This window comes from Mesocricetus auratus, unplaced genomic scaffold (genome assembly GCF_017639785.1).
Source record: "Mesocricetus auratus isolate SY011 unplaced genomic scaffold, BCM_Maur_2.0 Super-Scaffold_100022, whole genome shotgun sequence".
Lineage (NCBI taxonomy): Eukaryota > Metazoa > Chordata > Mammalia > Rodentia > Cricetidae > Mesocricetus > Mesocricetus auratus.
In genome coordinates, this window is record NW_024429203.1 from 23274436 (window position 1) to 23300786 (window position 26351).

At 52.4% G+C, this 26351-nt stretch overlaps 2 protein-coding genes across 16 annotated transcripts in view; one reads left to right on the top strand and one right to left on the bottom strand.

Annotated features, from left to right (window-relative positions):
* Window positions 1-3404: 3404 nt before the first annotated feature.
* On the top strand, window positions 3405-15666 carry Treh (trehalase). 4 transcript variants are annotated; one of them, XM_040730158.1, is made up of 16 exons: window positions 3410-3543; window positions 3914-4071; window positions 10554-10654; window positions 10783-10927; window positions 11008-11095; window positions 12066-12166; window positions 12302-12394; window positions 12475-12591; window positions 12701-12823; window positions 13061-13110; window positions 13234-13428; window positions 13853-14070; window positions 14342-14453; window positions 14645-14757; window positions 15008-15061; window positions 15278-15666. In XM_040730158.1, the coding sequence occupies exons 2-16, from the start codon at window positions 3965-3967 to the stop codon at window positions 15416-15418; spliced, it is 1758 nt and encodes a 585-aa protein (XP_040586092.1). In that variant the 5' UTR covers window positions 3410-3543; window positions 3914-3964; the 3' UTR covers window positions 15419-15666. The 4 variants fall into 4 exon arrangements, with proteins under 4 accessions (XP_005069499.1, XP_005069500.3, XP_040586092.1 ...); XM_005069442.4 differs by lacking the exon at window positions 3914-4071 and having other exon boundaries at window positions 3405-3543; XM_040730159.1 differs by lacking the exon at window positions 3914-4071 and having other exon boundaries at window positions 3418-3543; window positions 10515-10654.
* A 2-nt stretch (window positions 15667-15668) lies between these two features.
* The window catches only part of Phldb1 (pleckstrin homology like domain family B member 1), a 47654-nt gene continuing 36971 nt past the window's right edge, over window positions 15669-26351 (bottom strand). For 9 of the 12 annotated variants that reach the window (XM_040730147.1, XM_040730146.1, XM_040730150.1 and 6 more), the window contains 6 exons: window positions 25246-25392; window positions 23014-23130; window positions 22619-22721; window positions 18033-18118; window positions 17853-17885; window positions 15669-17023 (listed from right to left, as the gene is read on the bottom strand). In XM_040730147.1, coding sequence (XP_040586081.1) covers window positions 16883-17023; window positions 17853-17885; window positions 18033-18118; window positions 22619-22721; window positions 23014-23130; window positions 25246-25392 — 627 coding nt within the window. In that variant the 3' untranslated portion in view covers window positions 15669-16882. The remainder of the gene's footprint in view (window positions 17024-17852; window positions 17886-18032; window positions 18119-22618; window positions 22722-23013; window positions 23131-25245; window positions 25393-26351) is intronic. The other 3 variants (XM_040730145.1, XM_040730157.1, XM_040730155.1) reach the window with 1 other exon arrangement.

The window sequence follows — 26351 nt, forward strand, 5'->3', positions numbered from 1 at the left end:
GCACCAGATCTCATTCAAGGTGGTTGTGAACCATCATATGGTTGCTGGGAATTGAGCTCAGGTCCTCTGAAAGAACAGTCAGTGCTCTTAACTGCTGAGCCATCTCTCCAGTTCCCAGGGTCTCATCTTTTAGCCCTGGCTATCCTGGAACTCACTATGTAGAGCAGGCTGACCCAAACTCACAGAGAGCTTCCTCTGCCTCCAGTGCTGGGGTCCAGAGTACATCAGGAAGTGTTTACACGGCCTGACCTGGCAACAAGGAGGTTTCTTTCGGTGTTTTGACTACATGTATTTCTGTGTGAGGGTGTTGGGTCCCTTGGAACTGGAGTTAGAGACGGTTGTGAACTGCCATATGGGTGCTGGGAATTGAACCTAAGTCCTCTGGAAGAGCAGTCAATGCTCTTAACCACTGAGCTACCTCTCCAGTCTCTGTGTGAAATGTTTCTAAGAGCAGCTAAGAGCTGGTTTGCAGGCACCCTGCCTGACTCCTCCACTTGAAGTCAGCTCTTCCGTGAGTCTTTTTTCTCTTTTCTCTGGAGACACGGTCTAACATAGCTTAGGCTAGCCTCATACTCTCTACATAGCTGAGACTGGGTGCCATGCCTGGCTCCCTTCTCAAGTTTTCTGTATCTTTTGGTGGCAGTGAGCTTCCCGTTGCTATAACAAAATCCCTGGAACCATAAAATTTAAAAAATTTTATGTGCATTGGTGTTGGATCCCCTGGAACTGGAGTTACAGTTATGAGCTGCCATGTGGGTGCTGGGAATCGAACCCGGGTCCTCCAGAAGAGTAGTCAGTGCTCTTAACCACTGAGCCATCTCTTCAGCCACAGGAACCACTCAATTTAAGTGAAGACTTTTTGTTTGTTTGCTTGGATTTATTTTGTTCTTCAAGACAGGATTTCTCTGTGTATGTAGCTTTGAAGCCTTTCCTGGAACTTGCTTTGTAGACCAGGCTGACCTTACAGAGATCCACCTGCCTCTGCCTCCGGAGTGCTGGGATTAAAGGTGTGAGTCACCACTGCCTGGCAAAGGAGGACCTTTCGGGGAGGTGTGGTGTACTCCTTTAATTTCTCCTTGGAAGGCAGAGGCAGGTGGATCTCTATGAGTTCTAGACCAGCCTGGTCTACATAGTGAGTTCCATATTAGCCAAAGCTATGTAGTGAGACCCGACCTCAAGAAACAAACAAAAAAAGAGGAGGGAAGGTTTCTTTTGGCTCACATTTTCAAATGTTTTAGTGTGCATTTGGCCCAGTTGCTTTGGAGTCTGTGATGAGACAGAAGGGGAAATGTACTTATGGATACACTCTCCGAGGCCAACTTCCTCAGTCGGGTCTCACAGTCTCCATCCCCTCCCAATGTTAAGCTCTCCTGATGGTGAAAACTCTGATCCAACCGTCTCCCGAGAGTAGTCCCACCTGTGAACACTGTTGCACTTGGGGACCAAGGCTTGCATTTTCTGCAAAGCAGAAAGATGGGACTCGGGATTTCTATGCTGTGTCATCAGGACAATCACAAGATGGCTGGCTCTTCAACTCAGGCCACTTTACAGCAAACCGTGGGTCTTTAGTGACAACCAGGCCCTGAACAAAGACTGTGACTTACTGGGTTAGGAGACAGTCAGCTGTCCTCATGGTCTGAACTTTGAGTTGCTTGATTCTGATTAATTACCTCCCGCTGATGACTGCCCTTCAGCTTCCTGGCGTTACCTTCCATTTTAATCTCTCTGGTGTCCTGTTCCCCTCCAGAGTACTAGGTGCTCCTTGGCAGTCATCTTTTCTATACCAGTTTTATCCTATCTGAAGAGAAGAGCAAAATCCCAAGGAAGAATTACCAACCAGTCAATCTGACATTGCAAATTGTGAATTCCATACTAAGGCCAAAGAAGTCTCCTAGAGCGGTGACAAAAAGTGATATCTGGCTGGGCAGTGGTGGCACATGCCTTTAATCCCAGCACTCGGGAGGCAGAGGCAGGTGGATCTCTGTGAGTTCGAGGCCGGGCTGGACCGACAGCCTCCAAAACAATACAGAGAAACCCTGTCTCGTAAAAAAACCAAAAAAAAAAAAAAAAAAAAAAGGTGATATCTGGTTCCAAGGAGTTAGTCACTCTCTTCAAATTCAGAGGCTGAATAATACATTTGGCCTGAAGCTGCTTTGCAAACTTAGAGAGAAATGAGTGGAGTCTAACTGGAGGGAACCTCCTTACAGGTAGCCGAACACAGATGCCAGCTGTCAGCCAGTCACAGGCTGAGAACTGCTCCCAGTCCACATAAGGCAAGTGTCCAGTGGTAAGGGCTGCCACTGACATCACTTCCTTTGACTGTTTATAAATCTGCCTTGCAGGTATCGGGCTAAAGTTCTCTAATCCTTCACTGCCTCAAGGTGCCACCTGGTTCCTGAATCCCTGCTTGGCTCAAGTAAACACTACTCAGTGTCATTTGTCTGGTTTTCCTTTTAGCCCTGACAAACACTGCTCAGATGGCCGCCAGCCTCAGTCCCAGGAAAGGACACGCCAACCATAGAGCCCAGAAGTGACAGCCGCCAGTAAACTCCTCCCTGCACCCCCTCCCTCCTCCCTGCGCCTCTCCCCACCCCCTCTCCCATTTCTGGTCCAAGATCTGGATGGCCTATATTGTGTGTCCTTGGAGCAGCCTCCCAAGGGCTCTGTGTTTCTGTCCAACACACCTCTCCCCTCCTCACCCACCATTTGCCACCGTGTGGAGGCGTGAGCTTCTAGAATCCTAACCCTGCTGCCTCAGCCCACAGCCATCATTGGTTCTCTTTGGAGAACTGAATGCCTCTGTGTCTTGGCAAAACCTTTTCACCAACTGGTGCCAACAGGTGCCTTCAGCCTGTCACACAACCTCCACGCACCGATGCCAAGTCTCTGGACATCCCACGTGGAGGAAGGGAATCCTGACTTTTTCCTCAAGACTCACTGAAGGTATCATCCTATGGCGTCTCTCCCCGACCCATCCCCCGAAAAGCTGTCCTGTGTCCCCACAGTGCCTCCTGTCCATAACAGTGGTGGTCTGAATTTGACATCACATTGGAGAAGACTTGAGCCACTCTGTTTAAAATGTTGAAAGCAATGGTCCCTTCTGATGTTAGTGGCTTGGGAACCACACAGACTTGGTGTCTAACTCATACATGGGTGACCTCAACTGTGGCACCCACCTTGGGTGCCCACCCATGTGACTCTGAGGAAAGTCCCTGCACTTGTCACTTCAGCTGGATGGAGAAATGGAAGAAACAAACACCAATGGTGCCTGATGGGGTGGCGGTCACTGTGGCTGAAGAGCAGAGTGCTAACTACACAGGACAATGAAGTGCACATCCCACGTTAATGGCCACACCTCAGGGCCTGGACTTTGCCTGACCCGGGCAGGCAGGGGAAGCAGGCCGCGCTCAGCACGTCAGAGGTGCCACGGCTTGCTCATTGGGTTCTAGCCACCATGCCCAGGATGACCTGGGAGCTGCACCTGCTGCTTCTGCTGGGGCTGGGACTCAGGTCCCAGGAGGCCCTACCACCCCCCTGTGACAGGTAGGAGTTGGCGGAAGCTGAGTATACGAAGGAAGGCAGGGGTGGAAGGCTGGGGTGTGAGCTCACCCTCTGAGGGCCAGCCTCTCAGAGGGAGAGGAAGGAAGTTGGGCTTGTGGGGTAGGTCCTGTGCCAGACACCGAACTTACTGTGTTGGGACAAGATGGCACTTTGAGGCAGTCTATATGAGACCCCAGAGCTGTTGGCCACAGCCCTCCTTCGGTACTGCTGGCCAGGGCTCACCCAAGCCGTTTCTTGGACTGAGCAGTGTTATTCCCTCCACTGTTCGAGCAAACCTTTCCTAGCCTGGTGTGAGGGGCCTGTGAAGCGCCCATGAGGTCCAGTCTACCCTGTTGCTCTCTCTGTGCCCCAGGGCAAGCCAAACCTTTCTCCCGAGCCTAAGCCTCTCCCAGCAAGTACAAAGATGAGGGTTGCCATCCTGCCTCCTGGACATGGCGCTGCCATTCCCTCCTCCACACGGACTGGAGACGCTCTCACGCCTCTCCTGCATCACCAACTCTTGCAAGAAGGGTAAAGTGGAGCCTCGGAGGGAGGAAAGCCACGAGAAGCTGGGGAGCTAAGCAAGGAATAAACAGAGGGTGTTACGATGGAGCGAGTCTCAGAGGAGAACTGTGGAAGGGGACATCGTTGAGCAGAAGGGGACAGGAAGGCAAGGAGTCTGCAGTGCGAAGGCTCCTAGGTGTCTTTCAATGGTCACAAAGTTCCAGGTGGCCAGGACGGAAGCAGGATCGGGCCATGAGGTGGAGATGGCTCTAGGGAAAAGGAGACCAGCGCTCATGCTCTGATGGCAGCACTGGGCTGGGGCGGAATCTGTAAGGGGTGCGTTCTGAAGACCGAGTTGTGGAGACTTGCTGATGACCAGTTGTGGAGAGCGGAAGGGAAGGGAGGATCCGGGATAATTGGCAGGCTTGTCTGAGCAGCAGTCAGGGTTTTCAGAGTGGCTATTGATCCAGTCTCGAGTCCTTTCAGGCTGTTTGGAGAATGGGTAGCATGAGCGCCTGCTGCTTGTCCCTGGCATGCCATTGTGGATGAGAGCCACTGACGGTACAGGTATACAGGGCAGAGTCCTGGAGAGAAGCAGCTCAACCCTGCAGCTGTCCTCTCCCAGGGCATGTGCACGTGAAGTACTGCCAACCAGGAGGCTCCCCTGACTCTGTGTTGAGTTTCTTTTTGGGGCCTCTCACAGTAACCTCTCCAGGTCTCCAAAGGTTAGACTGATACTGTGTGGTCTGCTGCCCCCATTATAAACCACAGCATTAGTCTAAGATAGCCAGTGTGTTCCAAATCCCAGGTAAACTCTCACCCGGCAGCACATTCTGGTGTTTTAGCCCTGCTCCCTCAGGTGGCTCGGGAACTTGGTGATGAGTAGGTGGGAACTCAGCCTCTTGCAATCAGTGCTTTTCCGCTGTGATGAAGGACCCGAAGTCTTCCTCTTGGGTTCCTGGCAGGTTATCTCTAAGCCCTTGGAATTCCTCACATGATAAGACTGTCTTTGTTGCTTATCATGGGCCTTCATGTCTTATGAAAATAAGGTGACGTGTGGCATGTGCCCAGGGAGCTCATGCTTCTAGGATGACTCAAGATGGGGGCAGCCACTCCAGAAACACAAGGGTATGTTTAGAGACTTGGACCTTTGGGTCCCACGATATCATTTGAAGGTCAGGAAGAGGAAGGTTCCAGAACATAGCATCCAAGCTGACTAGTGACTCAGCTAATTGTGCTCTTTGTAATAAGACCCTGACTCAAACTCTAAATTCCAGACACGGGTGAGACTTTCTGGTTGGAGATACCAGTGAGTTTGGAGAGTGAAGCATCTTGATTCCACAGTAAGGAACATCACAGTAGTCAGGTGTCTCCCCGCATTTCCGTGTGTGTCTTCATTTGGCTCATCCTGATTTTCTCCCAATAAGAAAAATATAATCAGCTGGGTGGTGGCAGCGCACACCTTTAACCCCAGCGCTCAGGAGTCTGAGTTTGAGGCCAGCCTGGTCTACACAGTGACCCCCTGCCTCCAGGGTGCTGGGTTTCAGGTGTGTGCCACCACCGCCGCCTGACTTTAAAAATCTTAAAAACAAACAAAAAACCAAATACACAAGCAGGAGGTGGGATGTAGCTTAGCTGGTAAAGGGCCTGCCCTGGCATTATCGTAGTCCTGGTTTGATCCCAGCACTGCCCAAGCAAAGTATTGTGGTGCCTACCTCTAATCCCAGCACTAGGGAGGCGGAGGCAGGAGAACTGCAAATTCAAAGTCAGCCTGAACGTCATCCTCAGCTACATATCAAGTTGGAGGCCACCTTGAGCTACCTGAGACCCTGTCTCCGTAGGGCTGGTGAGGTGGCTCAGAGGGTCTCACTGTGCTGTCTAGGTTGATTTGCAACTCTCAATCCTCCTGCCTCACCCACTTGAGAATGGGCATGCACCACCACTCCCAAAGGGATTGTTCGCCTTCTGTGGGGCAAAGATCGGGCCTCGGCACTGTGGCCTTTTACACCTTTCCAGAACAATTGCTGATACTTTGGACTGGAGAACTTCTAGCTGGTGAGGTGATTAGTAGCTTACTATCAGATACTGAAATTTCCCCTAAAACTAAAGGGCATGAGATACTGTGGAGACCAGAAAGACTATGGCATCCTGGGAAATGTTGGAACGATGCTCTCAGAGACAGGGCTGTGCCCTCTGGACACCCTCAGTGGACCCACCGATTGTTTTATGAATGTCTATTCTGAGGTGAACACGGAGCATGCTGTTTTGATCAAAGGAAATAAAAAAATCAACTCCACGGGCTGAATTGAGTCTCTTTGCCGTTGAGTTTGGGTTTCACAAACTCTTCAGCAGGGATTAATGGTCTGGTTCACAATGGTCAGGCAGAAAGATAATGGGAAAACAATTATATTACCCTTCAAGGTTTGAGGGTATAGCTCAGTTGGTAGAACACCTGTCTATCATGCAGGAAGTTGATCCCTAGCACTGGACAAATGGGGTAGGGTGGTCTATTCCTATAATCCCCATTACGCAGGAGGTGGAGACAGGGGGCTCAGAAGGTCAAGGTCACCTTTGGCTCCATATCTACCTCAAGGCCACTCCAGGATGCATAAGACCCTGAATGAAGAAGGAGTAGGAGAATTAGAAGCGGCAGTTGAGACATGTGTCATGCATGGCAGGGAACAGTGAGTGGTAAGGACATGAAGGGTCAGCTTGTACGCCTTCACACGTTGTGGGCTCCCACTCAGGTTTGGGGAGCTCTGAGGGACTGTCTGTTATCACAAGCTTTTCTGGGTGACTTAAAGAACAGGTTCTGAGGCTGCAGGAGGCCTGACAAGCCCGTTCTTCCTGTGGAGAAGGGACAGCAGGGCTGTTGTTTTCTTGTCACTCAAGCTTTTTCTCTCTTCCCTGATGCTGTGATCCCAGCAGCAGGACTGAGGCTACAAGCTCCAGGTGCCAGGGTGGTTGTTCCCAAGCAAGGAAATGACGCTGTGACTATCAGCCAGCATTTAAAAATTCCCACAGGCCAGCAATTTGTGGCCAGTCGCTTCAAATTATAAACAGCCCGAAGACCCTCAAATTTATAACCACCATCTGAAGTCAGGGCGGCTTTACTATTAGACTATGTCCTAAACATGTGGGGACTGACTAGTGTCAGAACCTAATTGCCTAATTCACAGCTATTCTGACCTTGGTCAAGATTCTTTTTTTAAAAAAATATTAATTAATTGATTTTGGTTTTTTTTTTGAGACAGGATCTCTCTATGTAACCCTGGCTGTCCTGGAACTCACTATGTAGACCAGGCGGGCCTCAAACTCATAGAGATTCACATGCCTTTGCCACCCAAGTGCTAGGATTAAAGATGTGAGCCACCAGGCCTGGTCCATGCTTTTATTTATTTATTTATTTATTTATTTATTTATTATTTTATGTTTAGAAGTGTTATGCCTGCCCATGAATAAACCACATGCATGCAGTGCCTGTGGAGGCCGGAAGAGGGCATCAGATACCCTGAAGCTGTAGTCAGAAATGGTTGAGATTCACCATGTGGATGCTGGGAATTGAACCCAGGTCCTCCGCAAGAGCAGCTAACGAACGCTCTTAACTGCTGAGCCATCTCTCTAGCCCCTGGCCAAGACTCGTGTAACAGCACCATTCTATATATCTGGACATTTCCACTTGGCACAGAACTTACATAAAAGACGCAGTGATAAGATCAATCAGGCTATGACAGTATTTGAAAGACTTGATGAAGACTAGGAATGGACGTAAAGAAACAGCCAACCTTGCCTAATCTGTGGGTGTTTTCACTAACTTGGTAACCCTCCTTGGTCTGTTGCTGTGCCTTAGGACAAATTTGGTGGAGCTGCTTAGTTCAGAAACTACTATAGGTCTTCTCAAGCCAGCCTGCTCCTTTGGCGTTCTGTCCAGGTGACGTCTTCTCCATCTCCCAGCATATTTGACCTTGATTGCCAGTACCAGTGTCACCAAATGAGTTTAAACTTACCAGCGACATCAGCACCCCACCACATCACAATGCCATTAAGTTTCCTTATAGACAAGTCTGTGACAATCACAGAGAAATTTTCTTGGCCTCATCTATTTGCCAAAATATGGTATACAGGCATCACTGCTGGGGTAGGGGTTGTGTGTGTTCATTATTTTCTGGTCTCCAGGTTCCTTGGGAACAAAGTCAGCCATCCTATCTCATTTTACAAGCTGGGACCAAATCTGGTTCCCATGCGTGCCATTATACTACAGAGCCCAGGCCCTACTAAAGGGAGGGCACAAGTGACCCTCAGAAGAGTCGCTATCCTTCCTAGTGTCCCAGGGGGTGTGTCTTCCGCCCTTGGAGTAAGGGAGGTGATGCATATTGTAAGTCTCCAGAGACTATGGTAGACGGCCATAACACTTTTCCCTTGAGCCCTGGCAGCTGGGGCAGAGTGTTGTCCATGGCTACTTGCCCTCAATATTCATTAAGTAACCAGGAGGCCCTGCTGGGGCAGTGTGCTGCCCATCCCCAGGGTTGGCTCCTGGCATTATCTAGCATTATTCATGGACTTGGCCTGATCCTCCTCTTCATTTTTTCCAACTTTTGTTCCCCTCCTGGGAGAGATATGCTTGCTCTAATTAATAGATCTTTCCCTCTTGATACTTCTCATTAAGCCCAGGCTGAGCTTGGAGGCACACATTTGTAAACCTCAGCACCCAGGAGGCTGAGGCAAGAGGATCTAGAATTTGAGATCAGCTTACCCATCTCATTTTTAAAAAAAGGCAGAGGTAGGTGGGTCTTTGTGAGTTCAAGGCCATCCTAGTTTGCAGAGTGAGACCCTGTCTCAAAAATAAACACAGAAAATAACGAGAAACTAGAGAGGTGGCTCATCAGTTAAGAGCACTTGCAGAGAACTTAGGTTCAATTCCCAGCATGTCCATTTGATGTGATATCACTTGTCCTACTGATGGCCTCTGGGCACTGTATCCTTCCCCACACCTCTCTCTTTCCTCCTCCTCCTCCTCCTCTTTCTCCTCCTCCTCCCTCCCTCCCTCCTCCTCCTCCTCTTCCTTCTTCTTCTTATTCTTCCTGAAAATTTGTAAGTCTATGTGTGTGGTCATGCGAATGTGAGTGCAGTGTCCTTAGGAGTCAGAAGAAGGCATCAGATCCCCTGGGTTACAAGAGGTTGTGTGTCACCTGCACCTGCAGAGGATACTGGGAAGTGAATTCAAGACCTCAGCATCGCCAGAATGTGCTCTTAGCTGCTGATCCATCTCTCCGGTCCCTTCCTCTCTCTCTCTCTCTCTCTCTCTCTCTCTCTCTCTCTCTCTCTCTCTCTCTCTCTCTCTCTCTCTTTCCTTTCCTTTCACTCTCACTCTGTAACCCAGGCTGGCCTCGCATTGGCACAATACTTTCTGCCCCAAGACAGCACTTTATAGAGTTTTGAGCATTTTCATTTACATAAAAGTCTGCACAGCTGCTTTCATGACCCCCTTTAATATCTATAGTGATTTCTGGAAAGTGATTTAATAGATCAGTTTGTCACTGCTCATCTGCCCAATGAATCATTAAAAAATACCTATAAAGACTTTTTAAAAGAAAAATTGTAGCTGGGAGGTGGTGGCACATGCCTTTAGTTCCAGCACTTGGGAGGCAAAGGCAGGTGGATCTCTGTGAGTTTGAGGCCAGCCTGGTCTACAAAGTGAGTTCCAGGACAGTCAGGGTTGTTACGCACAGAAACCGTGTCTGGAAAAACCAAAAAAAAAAAAAAAAAAGAGGGAATCAAAGAGAGAAAAAGAAAAGAAAAATTGTGTGTGTGTACATACTCCTCTTCATGTATATGTGCAAGACCAGAGACTGAAGGCTGGTGTCTTTCTTTTATCTATAGGGACTTTTATCTTTTGATTTTGCCATTACCATGAGGCCAACAGCACAGAGCATGCCAGTAACTGTTCTTACCTTCTCCCAAACTGCTTATCAGCAGAGAACATAGCCTTCCAGAGGGACCCTGTGGACACCTATAAGCCCAGAACCTCTTGTGGGTCATAGAAATTATTCATAGGACTAAGCTTCTCCGGGGATGTCTAGATGCAATAGGCTCCTCCCTGAAACCCCAAGCAGGGTATCCTGGACCAAATGATTGCATCATAGAAAGGAGTTTTCACAGGGTCTCTTTGTGCAGCAGCCCTGGCTGTCCTAGAACTCCCTTTGTAGACCAGGCTGGTTTTTAACTCAGAGATCCGCCCACCTCTGAATCCTGAGTTCTTCAATTAAAGGCTTATGCCACCACACCCAGCTTGGGAAAGATTTATTAAGGCATTTCCACAGCCAGGCTTAGAGACACATGGCTTTAATCCTGACACTCGGGAGGCAGAAGCAGGCAGATCTCTGAGTTAGAGGCCAGTCTGATCTACATATCTAACTCCAGGACATCCAGGGTCACATGAAGAAGAAGTTGTTGTCTGTCCCATGCTGCAGCCGCATCTGCTGATCTCTACTACCCGACTGTCTCTGCAGCCAGATTTACTGCCATGGGGAGCTCTTGCACCAAATTCAGATGGCTAAGCTCTACCAAGATGACAAGCAGTTTGTGGATATGTCACTGGTCACATCTCCAGGTAAAATCACCTTGCCTTCTCCTGAACCTTCTTCCTAAAGTAGGAAGATGTGTGAGCAGCGTAGGCTTACCTGGTCAGGGTGTGGTCTCGGGTTACCCGCTGATCCCTTGATGTCTCCTGCTCTCCAGATGAAGTCCTGCAGAGTTTCAACGAGCTGGCTGCGGCACACAACCACAGCATCCCCCGGGGACAGCTTCAGGAGTTTGTCCAGAGGCATTTTCAGCCCGTGGGACAGGAGCTGGATCCCTGGGTCCCAGAGGACTGGAAAGACAGGTGACACCCTGCAGAGAAGAAAGGGCAGGGCCCCTTACTTGGGGCTGCCTCCATGAACCTTGTGGGGTCATCTTTTCTAGCCCTCAGTTCCTGCAGAAGATCTCAGATGCCAAACTGCGCGCCTGGGCTGAGCAACTGCACCAGATCTGGAAAAGGCTGGGGAAGAAGGTAGCAATGGCCTGGACCTGCTTCATGACCTGGCCCAGTGCTTCAGGCATGGGACAGAGCCGCACCTGTTGACCCACAGTGCCTGAGAGCACAGATATTTCCCAAGAACACAGCACATACCCCTGATCCCTAAATAGAAACCTTCCAGAAAACACGAAGGGAACATCTTCTTCTAACCCCTCACATCCTCCAGGGAACCACCCATGCAAACAAGCTAACCTGGTGACCAGCAGGCGACCCAATGCTGCCCCCTGTAGCCTGGAGGAGCATGGCAAAGGGTCTTGTCCTCTGCCTCTCTCCCTTCCTGAGTTTAGGAGCAGGCTCAGTCATTTTGGTTGCGTGTGGCCAGCCTGTGTTCAGCCCCGTGCTGAGGGACTTCTCTTGCCTACCTGGTGGTCTGCCGTAAGGCTGACAGGACCAGCCAGTCCAGTAGGTCCATATCCGATCCCCATTCTGCTGCTTGCTGACAATGACTGAGGCTGGTTGAGCTCACACACTCACGCCTGGCAGGAACAAGCTGAAGAAGGACCCAAGGGGCCCATGCCAGTCCTCACTACCTCCCGATCTCCTCAGCTGTCCCCGGGAAAAGAGCATGGGTTTAGTCATTCAGGAAGGGGGACTGGACGAGTTTCACTTATTTGACTTCAAGCAGCAGCAGGGGTATTGGGGGAATTAAGGGAGATCTCCACAGCCTTGCCTCATTCACTTAGTCTTACCTGTCCGATTCCATGCTGAGTGGGCCAGGCCTCAGCAGACCACCAGGCTGAGCCAGGACCCCTGAGGCCGGCAGGTGGAGAGTGAGGACACCAAGACTCCTAGTGCCTTCCTGGACTACACAGAAAACAGAAGGAACAAGCCTCTCCCCTTCTCCCGCCCCAGTCAGGGCTGCCAGGCCCTCTACCCCTCCCCTCTGCAGCCGCCACCCTCAGGCTGATGCTAGGCTCCCCTGTGCCCTCTTTCTTAACTCCAGATGAAACCGGAGATTCTCAGCTACCCTGAGAGGTTCTCCCTGATCTACTCAGAACACCCCTTCATCGTGCCCGGAGGGCGTTTTGTTGAATTCTACTACTGGTGAGAGTCCACATCTGGGAGGCTAGGGGCTCACGAAGGCCAGCAGCTGGGAAGAACCCAGGGACAGCACCTCGAACATGGGAGTGCCGGGCAAAGGGTGAAGGCTAGATGACATGCACCTACTCCTTCTGCCAGGGACTCCTACTGGGTGATGGAAGGCCTGCTTCTCTCCGAGATGGTGTCAACGGTGAAGGGCATGCTACAGAACTTTCTGGATCTGGTGGAGACGTAAGAAAGATCACAGGCAGGGAGCTGGGCTTGCCTTGGCGCTGGGCCAGGGAGTATCTAAGCAGAGCCCCTCTTGGCAGCTACGGACACATCCCCAATGGTGGACGTGTGTATTACCTGCAACGGAGCCAGCCGCCACTCCTGACTCTCATGATGGATCTATACGTGACTCACACCCAGAATGTCAGCTTCCTGCAGTGAGTACCCTGCCCATGCTGGCCTGAAGCATATCTGATGCTGGAGAATCCCCAGGGCCAAGGGCAGTGGCTGTGTACATGATCTGAGGTGTTGCTTACCCCACCCCAGGGAGAGCATTGGAACTCTAGCCTCAGAACTGGACTTCTGGACTGTGAACAGAACTGTCATTGTGAACTCAGGAGGACGAAGCTATAACTTGAACCGTTACTATGTCCCTTATGGGGGACCCAGGTGAGAAAAAGACCTGCCACCAGTCCCTTGTCTGCTCACTCTGATGTGAACATCTCTAGAGCTGGAGGGGGTGAGGTGCCTTATCAGATGTGACTCTGAGAGCCTCAGGTCCCCTTACGCTGTGTGTGTCAGGGGTTGGAGGGGAGGGGTGGGGGTTGAGGCAGGATGACTGAGCCTTCTGATTGAGCCGCGTGGTTTAGTACCGACTGATGTCACACTTGTCCTTCTCTTTGCTAGGCCAGAGTCCTACAGCAAGGATGCAGACTTGGCAAACACTGTACCAGAAGGTAAGCAGGGTCAGGAGGAAGGGCTGGCGGGGCGGTACCGAGCCTCTGTATGTCTGGCTTTGATCTGTGGCTGCTTGCCCCTCCAGTCAGTTCTGCCCTGAGGTTGCTATGCTGGCCTTACAGGGGACCGGGAGAATCTGTGGACTGAGCTCAAGGCTGGGGCTGAGTCTGGCTGGGACTTCTCCTCACGCTGGCTTGTCGGAGGCCCAAACCCTGATTTGCTAAGCAGCATCCGAACCAGCAAAATAGTGCCTGTTGATCTGAACGCTTTCCTGTGCCAAGCGGAGGGGCTGATGAGTAAATTCTACTCTAGACTAGGTGAGGAGGCCGTCCAGCCTTCACCTCGATAGAGGCGTTGACAGAAGAAAATGACTTCGAGTCCACCCTTATCTTCACACTGCTGCCCCCCCTTTTTTGAGGACTCTAGGGCCTGTGAGGGGACACTTGTGCATCTATCAGATCTCTCTCCTCCCCAAAGCTTTCCTTAGCTCCCTCAGAGCAAGGTCATCAGAAAAATGAACTCGGGAGACGGACCAGCAAGTCTCCGTAGGCTGGGCAGGCCTATTAGTTCAAGGAGCCATGAGTTCTAGTGGGCACTGGGGAGTCATGGTCCTTGCCCTTAGGATTCTTAGCCTGTGTAGGCACCACATACGAAGAGGGCAAAGTAAAGACCTCTAAATCCAGGGACCCAAGGGCAGCGTCTAGTGTCCTATCTAGTAAGACTAAAGGCAATGCCACACAGGGAATGACACCGAGGCCACCAAGTACAGAAATTTGCAGTCCCAGCGCTTGGCTGCCATGGAGGCCGTCCTGTGGGACGAGCAGAAGGGAGCCTGGTTCGACTATGACTTGGAAAAACGGGAGAAGAACCTGGAGTTTTATCCCTCCAACCTCACCCCACTCTGGGCTGGCTGCTTCTCAGACCCCAGCGTCATTGACAAGGCTCTGAAATACTTGGAGGTAAGGGGACAGTGGGCGGGGCCGGCGTCCCGGAGGCGGGGCTGGAGGCCTGGAGGCGGGGCTGGAGTCCTGGAGGCGGGGCCCTCCCTCCCTGCGGGCATTGCTTGTCTTCACCTGCAAATCTTGCTGAGGCCACTGGGAGCAGCGGAGCCGCCGTGAGGCAGGAAGTGAAAGGTCAGGAGGGGCAGATCTGCCTTCCCTGAGGGCCCAGCGTCCTTGGCTCTGGCTTCAGCCGCCACCCACAGTCACACCAATGTCTGGAACCTTCCAGGACAACCAGATCTTGACCTACCAGTATGGGATCCCAACCTCTCTTCGCAACACAGGCCAGCAATGGGACTCGCCCAATGCCTGGGCGCCCCTGCAGGACCTGGTCATCAGAGGTAGGAAAGCAGTCAGCTGATAGGCCCAGCCACCTCTCCTTCCCTCCAATCCCAGGCCCTGGATTAAGAGCTTGGGAGTCCACAGGTCCAGAAAGGAGACCTGAAGGCCTAGACCCCTTCCTGCCCAGGCTTCTGTTCTGTCCAGCATGGTGTCTCTGAATGTTCAGGCCTTATCTGGGGTGGCGTCTTAGGTTTGGCCAAGTCAGATTCCCCTCGGACTCGGGAGGTGGCTTTCCAGCTGGCCCAGAATTGGATCAGAACCAACTTCAAAGTCTACTCCCAAACATCAGCAATGTATGAGAAGGTGAGCAGCTGGCTGGGCTATGCCTGTCTCATCCGGGGTCTCTTCCATGGTTGAAGTGGGACACGTGGCAGGCATTGCCAGGCCTGAGACAGCACAGCCAGCACAGTGCGGCCCCCAGTGGCCGTTCCTGGGTACTGCAGGGGCCTGAGCGGCAGCCTGGTGCACTGTTCCCTCAGTGGCTGTTGCCCCTACAGCTGGGGTGGTTGGCTTAGTGGCAGTACCCTTGCACAACTCATGCTTTTGCCCCTAGTATGACATCAGCAACGGTGGACATCCAGGTGGTGGAGGGGAGTATGAAGTTCAGGTGAGCAAGCTAGGATCAACACACCGTGGCAGGCAACTCTTAGGGTCTGCTCGCTGTCCCCAGAACGTGTATGCCCGGCTTAGGTGCGAGATGCCCAGTAAGTGGGCCTATGAGGGAGATACTGAATGGTAATCATTGGTGCCCCTGGGGCCATCACTGGGAACAGGGGATCCCCAAACAGGGCTTGGGGTCCTCAGTGATCTGGCCTCTCTCCAGGAAGGATTTGGTTGGACCAACGGACTGGCCCTGATGCTTCTGGACCGTTATGGTGACCAGCTGACTTCAGGGACCCAGATGGCTTCCCTGGGACCCCACTGCCTAGTGGCGGCCCTTCTTACCAGCTTTCTGCTACATTGACTAAAAGGATGAAAATGGCCTCACTTCCTCCTCTGACTCCACCCCTTCCTTCTGCTGCCTCACACGCAGCCCACCTCCGGCTGTCCTGTTCACAGTGCCCTGGAGCTAGAGGTGACCAGGTCAAGCCTGGGGACTGGATTCCCCCTGTAACCTTCACTAGGGTGGAAAGCCCTACTCTTGGGAAAACGGGATCCAAATGGCTCAAGTGCCCCACCCGGTACCACATACAACCTGGACTTCCACACACATGTACATAGTCAAAATGCCTTTATTATTGTTCTGCTGAAGTGTTTACAAATACTGCAAAACACCCAGCCAGGCCCAGCGGCCCAGGGTCCGGTGCTGGGGAGGGCGGGGAAGGCGGCTTAGTGTTAAGGCGCAAAGGCTGAAGCCAGCCAGCTGGGGACCCGATCCTCCACTCTTTCCCATCACCCTTGGGAAACTGAGGGGAGGGCACCACAGCTCGGGGCCCCTGCTCCCACCTCCCCACCCCGCAGCTCAGGCTTCCGTCTGGGCGCCCTGAGCTACGCTCCTGCCTTATTGGGAACCGGTCCTGTCAGAACGGGAGGGCAGCGACTCGGCTTCCTCTCCCGTCCGTGCCGCTGCAGCATCTCTGGACTCGGACCCCCGAACACCGTCCCTTCTGGCTCTAAGCAAGGCACAGTGGAAGGGAGAGGGCTGGACTGGGGGCTGGAGACGCCACTCCAGGAAGGTGGTGCTGCCTCCTGCCAGGCGACATGCCCCCAGGCCCAGGTTGGAGAGATGATGGCACGTACCTTCACTTGGCCCACAGCTGAAGCAGTGGGCCGAGCCACAGCGTGGCCATGGCAATTAGTGTGTAACCACGGTGATGAAGCAGTCACCATGGAGACCATGGGGATGGGTTTGCAACAGGAAGATGGGGCTGGACCTCAAGGGTGACACTTGAGGTCTCTGGTCCTTGAGCAGAGTGGTGGAGAGTATGGAGGTGGGAGAACGAGGAGTCAGACCTGAGCTGTTCCCAACTCTATACATGGCTCTGCTCAGCACCCCTCCCCCCGCAAGCCCCTGCACAGGGGTTAAGATGAGAAGGGGATCTTTGGCAGATTCTGGTACCATAATTTGTCCTTTACAAAGAGAAAGCAAGCCGGGGTGAGCAGGTACCAGGACAGAATTGAGAGCCCCGCTCTGTGACACCTCTTCAGGCCTGACAGACCCAGGAGGGAACCCTGAACTTCTGGGCTCCCAAGAGGCAACGAAGCCTCTCCCTCTCCCCTCTGCTGGCTCTTTAGGGACCCAAGCCCAACCCTCAAGCACCTAACTTCACAGAACAATTTGTCTTCTTGCACAAAAACCCTGGGGGTACTCGACTACCTCCCAATCCTTCGTGGCCCAGTGCCCCGCCGTCTCCAGGGACAAGCTGAGCCTCGAGCGGCAGGGCACAGGTCCTGGGGCTGACCTGGGGACCCAGGAAGTGCGTGGCCGTTAGTTCATGAACTGAGTGTAGCCCTCAGCTCCTGTGACAATGACATCCATCCAGATGCGCATGGCCTCTGCCGATGGGGCCACCATGTAGTACAGCCGGTCATGCGTCTTCACGCAGAAGGTGAGGGCTGGATTCGGACTCTGCCGAGGCAAGGAAGAAGTGCTGAGGAGAGCTCCATGTCCCCGACTTGTTCTCCTGTCTGCCTTTCTCCTCAAAGTCCCAGGAAGCCCTGAATTTAAGGCTGCGTCTTTGGGGGGGGCGACGTTCAAGATAGGGTTTCTTTCTGTGTAGCTCTGGCTGTCCTGGAACTCACTCTGTAGACCAGGCTGGCCTCCACCTCACAGAAACCCACCTGTCTCTGCCTCCCAAGTGCTCGGATTAAAGGTGTGTGCCCCCATTTGGTCTGAAACAGGCCAAAGTCTGGTCCCCAGGGTTCATCCTAACACATGGCAGGGTTAGGCTCTCAAACCCTTGCAACCCCAACAGGGGCATACCTCAGTTCCAAAATTAATACAAGACAATCTGTTATGAGGGTTGTCCCAGGGAGAACCTGATTCTTTTCTAAGCCAAAGAGAGGCAGGAAAAGGCTGTAAGTAGGAAGCAGCCCATACCCTAGGGGAGCAGAGGTTAGGTGGGTTCTGAGGGCTGGCAAGAGACAGGGCAGCTTGCATAAAGCTAGCTGGCTCGGCCTCCAACAACCCCCTTTGTCAACTCCAATCTAGAGCCTGCACTCTCCCCTGCTGCCCTGCGCCCCTCTTCTCCCCTGTCTGTATTGTCCATGCCCTCAGGGCTACGCCATGGCCAGAAAGTGAGGCAACAAGTGAGCTTCAATCCTCAGGAGCTCCTTGCTCCCTCTCTGGCCTGGAGCAGGTTAGAGGGGCAGAGAAGGGAGTCAGAGGTCAGGGGCCGTAAGGCACGGGAGCTGTTAATATGAGCAGTTCTAGTCACAGGCATGTGGGGCAGGGGTACCTCAGTCACCATAGTGAAGTGGAAAAACCTTTTCTGGGATGAGGAGAGGAAGAAAGGAAGAGAACTGGTGAAGCGCAGCCGAGCAGAGGACAGGCGAGGCCTTCGCGCCCAGCACACCACTGCAGCACCCTTCCCGGGCGGGGTATCCCCGCAGTCACGCTCCGGTCCCCGCTGCCTCACCTTGGCTGCGCTGCGCAGATGGTCATAGTATACTTCCTCGATGGCCTGGAAGTAGATGACCCCCTTCAGCTTTGTTTCATGCTTGTCTGCAAAAGAATGAGGGCTGGATTGAGTGGGACAGAGCGTGGTCTGAGCTCACTTCCTTGTCTGGGGAATGGCTTACGTACGGTCTTGGCTTCTACAACTCCAAAATCAAGTCCAAGATGGGACCTTAAGACAGGGATAATGTAAGTCTGCTGAGGTGCAATCTACCCGGAGACAAAAACCACACCACTGGCGAGGCATGTGTCAGGACAGTGACAGGCTGAGAGCAGAATTGGTGAAGCTCTTACACACAACTTGACCCACGTCAACCCAAAGCAGGCGCTTGGTATCCTAGCAATTTGCTGAGGCTGAGGCAGAATGACTCTAAGTTCCAGGCCAGCTTAAAATAATAATCTCTAACATGCTGGGCAGTGGTGGCACACGACTTTAATCTCAGCACTTGGGAGGCAGAGACAGGTGGATCTCTGTGAATTCGAGGCCAGCCTGGTCTCCTGAGTGGGTTCCAAGACAGCCAGGACTACACAGAGAAACCCTGTCTCGAAAAACCAAACCAAAAAAAAAAAAAAACCCTCTAAAATAATGATTACTTTTTAACATAAATATAAATAATAAACTAGGAAGACTTTGATCTTAGCACTCAGGAGACAGAGGCAGGTGAAACTCATTGAGTCTGAGGCCAGCCTGGTCCACCTAGTAAGTTCCAGGCCAGACAGAGCTATATAGTGAGACTCTGTCAATAAACAAGTAACAATAAAAAATAATTTATCTGACTTACATAACTTAACAGACTTACAATGGTCATCACAACCTTTTGTTTTCAGAGACAGGGTTTCTCTGTGTAGTCCTGGCTGTCCTGAAACTCACTCTGTAGAACAGGTTGGCTTCCAACTCAGAGATCCACCTGCCTCTGCCGGAGTTCTGGGATCAGAGGCGTGCACCACCACCGCCCAGCAGCTTTTTACAAACACTAACTATCCCTCAAGTGGAGATGGGTTAACAAATCAGAATGTGCCATGTGGTGTAATTACTACATCACTGCTGTTAATATGATACAGATTTGTGTGTGTTGTACAGGCACACGTGTGAGGACTGCATGCCTGTGCACATTCCAGAAGCCAGAGAAGGATGTCACTTTCTGTCATATTCCCTTGAGACAGGGTCTCTCACTGAACCTGGAGCTGGGCGGTAGCCGGTAAACCCCAGCAGTCTTCCTGTCTCCGTCTCTCACAGTGCTGGGGCAGCATGGCATATACAGAGTTTATGCTCAGATCCTTGTGCTTGGGTCATACGTGCTCCACCCACTAAGCCATCTCTCCAACCCCAAGAAACATTTGATATAGGTATAGGTGGGGGAATTGGTCCATAAAACGCACCAAGTGTTAAGTATACAGTTGCAGATGTATTTGAAAGACCGCTAAGACACCTTAAGGTAAACAGGACAATGTATTACTTAGCTGCTACTGTTTGTATATGAAAGGGGCTAAGAATATTGTTCACTGGAGCGTGTGCACACCTAAAAATCCCAGCATTTGAGAAACCCAGGCAAGAGGAATTCAAAACCACTTCTGACCACACAGGGAACTTGAGGCCAACCTGGGCTACACGACAGTCAGTGTCTTACTATTCAAACAACAACAACAACCACTGATCAGATGGTGCAACCAACACCTTCAGCCACCAACATGAGTCCTGCAGGAGATGAAATGCTAACCACTGAGCTCAGAAGGACAGCTGTTGGGAAGCTCCTCCCATGGGTCCCTTCCCACACTCTAGGTTACTTCAGGTCCAGTCCCCTGCTCCAGCCTGGTCCTGCCCCAGCCTCCAGCCCTGCTACTCCTCTGCCCTGATGCTGAGGCAAGAGCAAGCCACGGCTTCAGCGCACAGCCTTTCCTGGAAGCTCCTCTTTGGATCCAGCTACCTCTGTGTCTTGGCACAGACTGGTGACAACGCATCCCTCCAGCCTGCCTCACTGCCTCCTCCAGGTTCTGTAGAGTCAGCCGAGCATCTCACTGTCCCCTCGGCAGCCCCCCTCTTCCCACTCCCGTCCTTGGCCAACTCCTAACCAACCATCAAGACCCACTGCAGACCACCCCAACACACAGTCCCAAATCCTCAGCACAGTGCGACACACTGAGCCTAAACCTGTTTTCTACACCTGTCCTCCTCCAACAGCAACTGCTATGTGCCAGGCACACAACAGGTGCTCAGTCATCGAAGAGTGACAAGTCGTGGGTACTAGCATCTAAAAGGCAATCACAAATCCTTCTGCCAGGAAGGTACAGGCACACAGCCTAGTGGCTTGCCAGTGTGACTGGGAGCCCAGGAGTACCCTGCCACATCTGAGGGTGTCAGCGTGTGAAAGGCGAGAGCACCGTCAGAGCATCCAGCAGAGCCTGGCACACAACACGGCATCTGTCACCACAGCATTGCACTCAGGGCTGATGTCACACAGCAGACAGGAATGGCTGCTGGAGTGCTGCAGAGGGTGGACCGAGGTAAGGTGAGGCGTCCAGGGTTTACCCAGGTTCGTCTCTGTTGTGATTCCCTGCAGGAAGGAGGAGGGTGCAGGCCCAACAAGCAAGCCACATCCAGGTCCTGGTGAAGCCCTACACACGTCTAACATTTCTTCCTCTGACACAGGAAACCTGGCCGGCTTCCAGCCACCCCCTCCTTCTTTCACTGGAAATAGTCACAGGCTCCTGCCCACACTTCTGCCACACCCGCCTATCCTTGGTCTTGCACAATCTGGCTTCTGCCTCCTTGCGTGGTGGAAAGCCGCCTCTCCACAAATCTGAGTCTCAGAGTTAAATGGCTTTTGGGCCACATCATTCTTGGCCTTCTGGAAGTATCTATCACTGCTGGCGACACCTTGGGCTTACAAATGCCTGTTCCCTTGGCCTGCTTCCTTCTCCGTTTCCGCTGCCCGCCCAAACGTGGCCTCCTTTTGTTTCACAGACATGAAGCGAGATCACATTTGCCAAGTGCCAGCCCAGCACCTGGCACGCAGTCAGAGCCAGCAACCCACTTCCTGCCCTTCTGCCTCTGCCGGTGTCTTCCTGCCTCTTCCCTACGAGTGGCTGTCGCTCCCCTCTGCTCTGTCTCGTGGCTGCTGTGAGACGTTGGACAATTAGGCTCCCCGAGTCCCCTTTTCCTTACACATAAGTAGCTGTAAATATAGTGCTTCTAGCAAAAGTTAGATGAGTCATGCATCTAGAGTAGTGATCATACAAGTGGCTTGCATTTGCTGTAACTATTCCTCCAAGACGTTCAGCTAGGGTCTCCCTCACAACCTAGCCTTCCCTCTGGACCTCGCTGGATGCACCTCAGCCCCAACATGTCTGAAATGGAGCTCTGCCTCCCGGGCAGACAAGCCCTAGCCTAGCTACACCTAGGCTTCCGTCTCTCCACACCCAGGACCCAGGGTGATCAGGGATGGCTTCCCACGTGGGTAAAAGGTGAGAGGGGACAAGCAAGGCACTGGGTCTGGGCATTCCTGACCCTGCAGCCCTCCCTCCCTTCCAGCTTTGTAGGTGGGGGGGCTGAGTGACCGGTAGGCAGGTGTGGCGCATGCTACTTCCCGGCTGAGGCACTCACTGTCAATGCAAAGCCCTGCAAAGCTCTCTTGTCTCTCTGCTAATGTGACCAGCGATGTTCCAGAAAGGTTCACTGTGAAGCAGAGACAGCCAGCCCACAATGCATAGCGAGCTGACGCTGGGCACAGGAAGCCGCTCAGATGATCACCACACAGGCTAGCCCGTGCTAGAGGGCCACACAGCACCTTGTGCTCCAAGTAAAGGTGTTCTGGGGATAGGAGTCTATGCTAGAGACTGGGTGAGGGAGAGGAGGAGCAGAGAGAGGTCCCTGGTTCCTAGAGTCCTGGAGTCTCTCAGGGAGACCAAGGGATAGTTCCCAGCCTATTGGTTGCATCCAGTGTCTGGGTGTTTCCCTGTCAGCAAACCCACTCACTGTATTTATTTTTGCTCTCTGCTTGGCATCTGCCTTCCTGACAGTATGCACCCAGGGAGAAAGCATAGGCATTTTTTGTCACCAGAGCCTAACTCCAAGAACTGGAGTTTATTAAATGTTCCACAACACCACAGAGTGAATGAATACATGATTGGATGGATGGATGGATGAGTGGATGGATGGATGGATGGATGAGTGGATGGATGGATGGATGAGTGGATGGATGGATGGATGAGTGGATGGATGGATGGATGAGTGGATGGATGATGGATGGATGAGTGGATGGATGGATGGATGAGTGGATGGATGATGGATGGATGAGTGGATGGATGGATGGATGAGTGGATGGATGGATGGATGAGTGGATGGATGGATGGATGAGTGGATGGATGATGGATGGATGGATGGATGATGGATGGATGGATGGATGGGAACCAGGTACACTCTGTACATTTCCAGAGCCTCTGGCCCTCTACTTGGAAGCTTGGTCTCCTTCTAGCAGAGCAGCCATCCCAGCTGCTGGAGCCCAGGGGCGCCAGCCCTGACCGGGCCGAGGACAGGCTGTGGGAACTCACCCACATAGTAGGAAAGAGTGCGCTTGAGCCGATCGAAGACAAACCAGCGCTTCTTCCACGACTTGATCTTCCCGCCCATCTTGATCAAGTAGCCGCGGCAGACCTGGAGGGAAGCAACGCTGAACAGCTATACAAACACGGAGCCTGAGCCTTTCTCCCCAAGCAGCTCCGTTAGCACAGGCCATCGCCTCTGTCTGCACCGGCAGACGCCACCCCCAACACCTCAGGCCAGACACGAGGACAGACTGAGGTCACAATTCCAAGTCGCCCCCCACGTGTCCCTGCCCCCCATCCCTCCCCCCCGTGCCGTGGCTGAGTCCTGAAGGGCTGGCACCTCCCCCGCCCCTGGCACCTTGCTGCTCCCCCCCCCCGCCCCCGCCCCCGGCGGCTGGCACCTTGCTGCTCAGCACCACATGCAGGCAGGTGTCCACCCCGTGGCCTGATGACTCTATGTGGGTCTTCAAGTCAAAGTCCTCCTTCCGGTTGGGCAGATAGCGTGTGAGAGGTCGTGCCTGGAGACAAAGGGCAGGCGTGGCAGCTCTCTCTCTTTTTCTCCCTGTTCCCTCATTCTTGTTCCTCCGCTTTAATCCCGAACCCCACCAACACCACCTCCCATCACCCCCTCTTGACTCCTGTGGCTGTCACTGGCCTCACAGGACTCGGGACCAGCGTGGAGACCTGGCACGCCCGTGCTGACTCGATCAGCTCCTTGCCTTCTCCCACCAGTGACGAGGACACAGTCACTGCTGTCCTCCTCTTGCCCCTCCTCTCCCTCCTAACAGGATGAACAAGAGGCTAGAGGTGAACATGTTGGGGGGGGGGGGGAGGGGGCAGGGCCTGTGGGAGATCTGTGCTCTATGACTGGAATGCAGCTCAGCGGAGAGGCACCTCCCAGGCATGCGCAGGCCCAGGCTCTCATCCCGGCATCAAAAGACAAATAAACAGAGCCCACAAGAGGGTTCAGTGGGTGAAGGAGCCTGCTGCCAAATCTGATGACCTGGATTCGATTCCTGGGACCCACACAGTAGGAGAGAGAACCTCACAAGTTGCCCTTTGACCTCTGTACACCCACACCCACACATATATTTACTAAGTACATAATACAATTAAAAGAGAGGCAGGGGAACTTCCTTTTTTTAAAAAAAAAAAAAGAAAGAATGAATAAAACAGAGACCTGCTTAGTGATCTGTTTGTGTTATAATCATCTAGTTTCTGTATATTTAATATCAAGACTTAAAACTAGACAACCACTAAGGTCTACTTCATCTGTTTAATGGAAATTCTCCATTAACTGGAGTATGTTTCTACTCTTGCTTTTCCAGAAAAACATTAAAATGCTGCTGGGTAGTGAGGCAGAGGCAGACAGATCTCTTTGAGTTCAAGGCCAGCCTGGTCTACAGAATGAGTTCCAGGCCAGCCTGGGCTACATGGAGAAACCCTGCCTCAAAAAAACAAAAACTAATAACAAGCAAAGATGGTTCTCTCTCCTACCAGGCCCTGGCCTCAAAGATGGAGGCTGGAGAGGCAAATCTGAGAGGTGTTGGGGCTGGGCCCAGAAAGATCCTCTGTATGCATGTGTACCACACAGGGGCATGCCCAGACGCCAGGAGGCCCCGACGCCCCGGAACCAGAGTCACAGCCATTTGTGCCGGCGGCGTGGTTGCTGGGAACCAAAACCTGTTTCCTTTGCAAAAGCAGTGAACGCTCTTAACAACAGAGCTGTTTCTCCAGTCCTGCAGTGCTTTTTCTTTCTCTCTAATTGTATGGGGGTTTTATTGTTGTTGCTGTTTGTTTTGCTGGTTGGTTTTTCAAGACAGGGTATGAGTGCAGCTCTGGCTGTCCTGGAACTCACTCTGTAGACCAGGCTGGCCTCAAACTCACAGAGATCCGCCTGCCCCTGTCTCCAGAGTGCTGGGATTAAAGGTGTGCGCCATCATTGGCTGAGTTCTACAGTTCTCACAGGGTCTGGGACCAGGCAGGCACACAGGCAGATGTTCTTGCCCGGCCCCTTTCTCCTTCTCCCTGCTCAGATCTCCCGGATAAGGTCTGGTTTTGAGCAATGAGAGATTTCTGCCTGAGGAGAAGCCAGTGTCTCTCAGAGATCTAAACTAAACATTAGAGTAAGGCTGTCCACAGGCGATAAGAGACTGAAGCCTAAAGGCCTTGTGAGGTGAGGAGGGTTGAGACAGAGGAGTGCCACATTCAAGATGGGCAGTAGCAGGAGATGTAGCACCGACTCACAAAGCTGAACAAGGCCCTGGAGAGGCCAAGGCAGCCACCCTGGCTTTTAGCAGTCAGCTCCTGTCAACTCTGAAGGCGTATCCAGATTCCCATGTCTTTGTCTCTGTCTCTCTATATGACTTTTTAATGGTTGTTTAAATGAACTCTTCTTCAGATCCTACTGATTTCAGAGATATGCAGGAGGCCTGAGACAGCCTCACACCCCACCCACCCCAACACGCACGCACGCACGCACGCACACTTCAACAAACCCTACTGGGTCTGCTTTCCATGGCCACTGAGTTCCAGGTGGAATGCTGCCTGTGCTAAGCCCACAGTCATCCTTTTGGAGAACAGACGCCACAGCCCAGCAGAGGGTCCTATTTCGCACCAAGCCAACCACTCACCTGGGAAAACTGTTTCTCGCGCAGCTTGACTTCCTTCTCCACCAGCTGCTGCCTCCGGGCGCTCTCGCTCTGCAGCCTCCTTTCCACCTGCTCCCGCCTCCGCCGCTCCTCCTCCAGGGCCTGCCTGCGAAGCTCCATCTCCCGCTCCTGCCCCAAAAGCCAGGTCAGTGCCCGCAAGCCTGGACAGAGCTACAGAGGCACCAGCCCTGGGCAGCAGCCTGGCTGAGCAAGCATGTTCTCAAAGGCCACCCCCTCCTGGCTAAGGATAAACACTTCAGACACTGACTCTGTCATTGCTCTGCGGGCTGCAACCCTACAAAATCCCTGACACTCTCTAAGCCTCAGCTACCTCATTAGAAAAATGGGCTTCAACATGTCTGCTTCCGGGGGTGGGGTAAAAATCCAAACAAGTTAGATATGCCGTCAGATTCCAGCACAAAACTAGCACTCAATAAAGGTCTTGCATAGCTTTCCCTTATTGAGATAGGGTCTTATGTTACTTTGGCTCGAGTAGACCAGGCTAGCCTCTAACTCACAGAGACCCACCTACCTCTGCCTCCCAAGTTCTGGGATTAAAGGCATGCACTATCACACCTGGTTATAACTTAAAATGATTTTATGTTTATATCCCCCCACTCCCCACCCCCGCATGTATCTGTGCACGTGTGTGCTTATCATGCATATGCAGGTGTTTGTTCACAGAGGCTAGAAAAGGGTGTTAGATGCCTAGGACCTGGATCATAGGCAACTGTGATGTGAATTTTAGGAAGCAGACTCTGGTCCTGCAAGAGCAACGAGCTACCTCTCCAGTCCCAGGCTCTTACAATTTTATCTGAATTCCTAGAACGTGTGTTAGTTAACCACCGTTTTTGACAGCTGTTACATACAGGCCTTTCCTAATCACTGACTTAATAAGGCTCTTTAAAATTCCACATGTATGGGCTAGGGAGATGGCTCAGTAGTTAAGAGCACTGGCTGCTCTTTCAGACGACCTGGGTTCAATTCCCAGCACCCACATGGCAGCTCACTACTGCCTACAACTCCAGATGCAGGAGTCCAGATACCCTTCACACCGACAAACATCAGGCAAAACACCAATGCACATA

Coding starts and splice junctions, on each gene's coding strand:
- Treh (XM_040730158.1), top strand. CDS start 3,965: ATGAGGGTTGCCATCCTGCCTCCTGGACATGGCGCTGCCATTCCCTCC. Junction 4,072..10,553: donor CACCAACTCTTGCAAGAAGG/GTAAAGTGGAGC, acceptor CTGTCTCTGCAG/CCAGATTTACTGCCATGGGG. Junction 14,454..14,644: donor GCAGGACCTGGTCATCAGAG/GTAGGAAAGCAG, acceptor GTGGCGTCTTAG/GTTTGGCCAAGTCAGATTCC.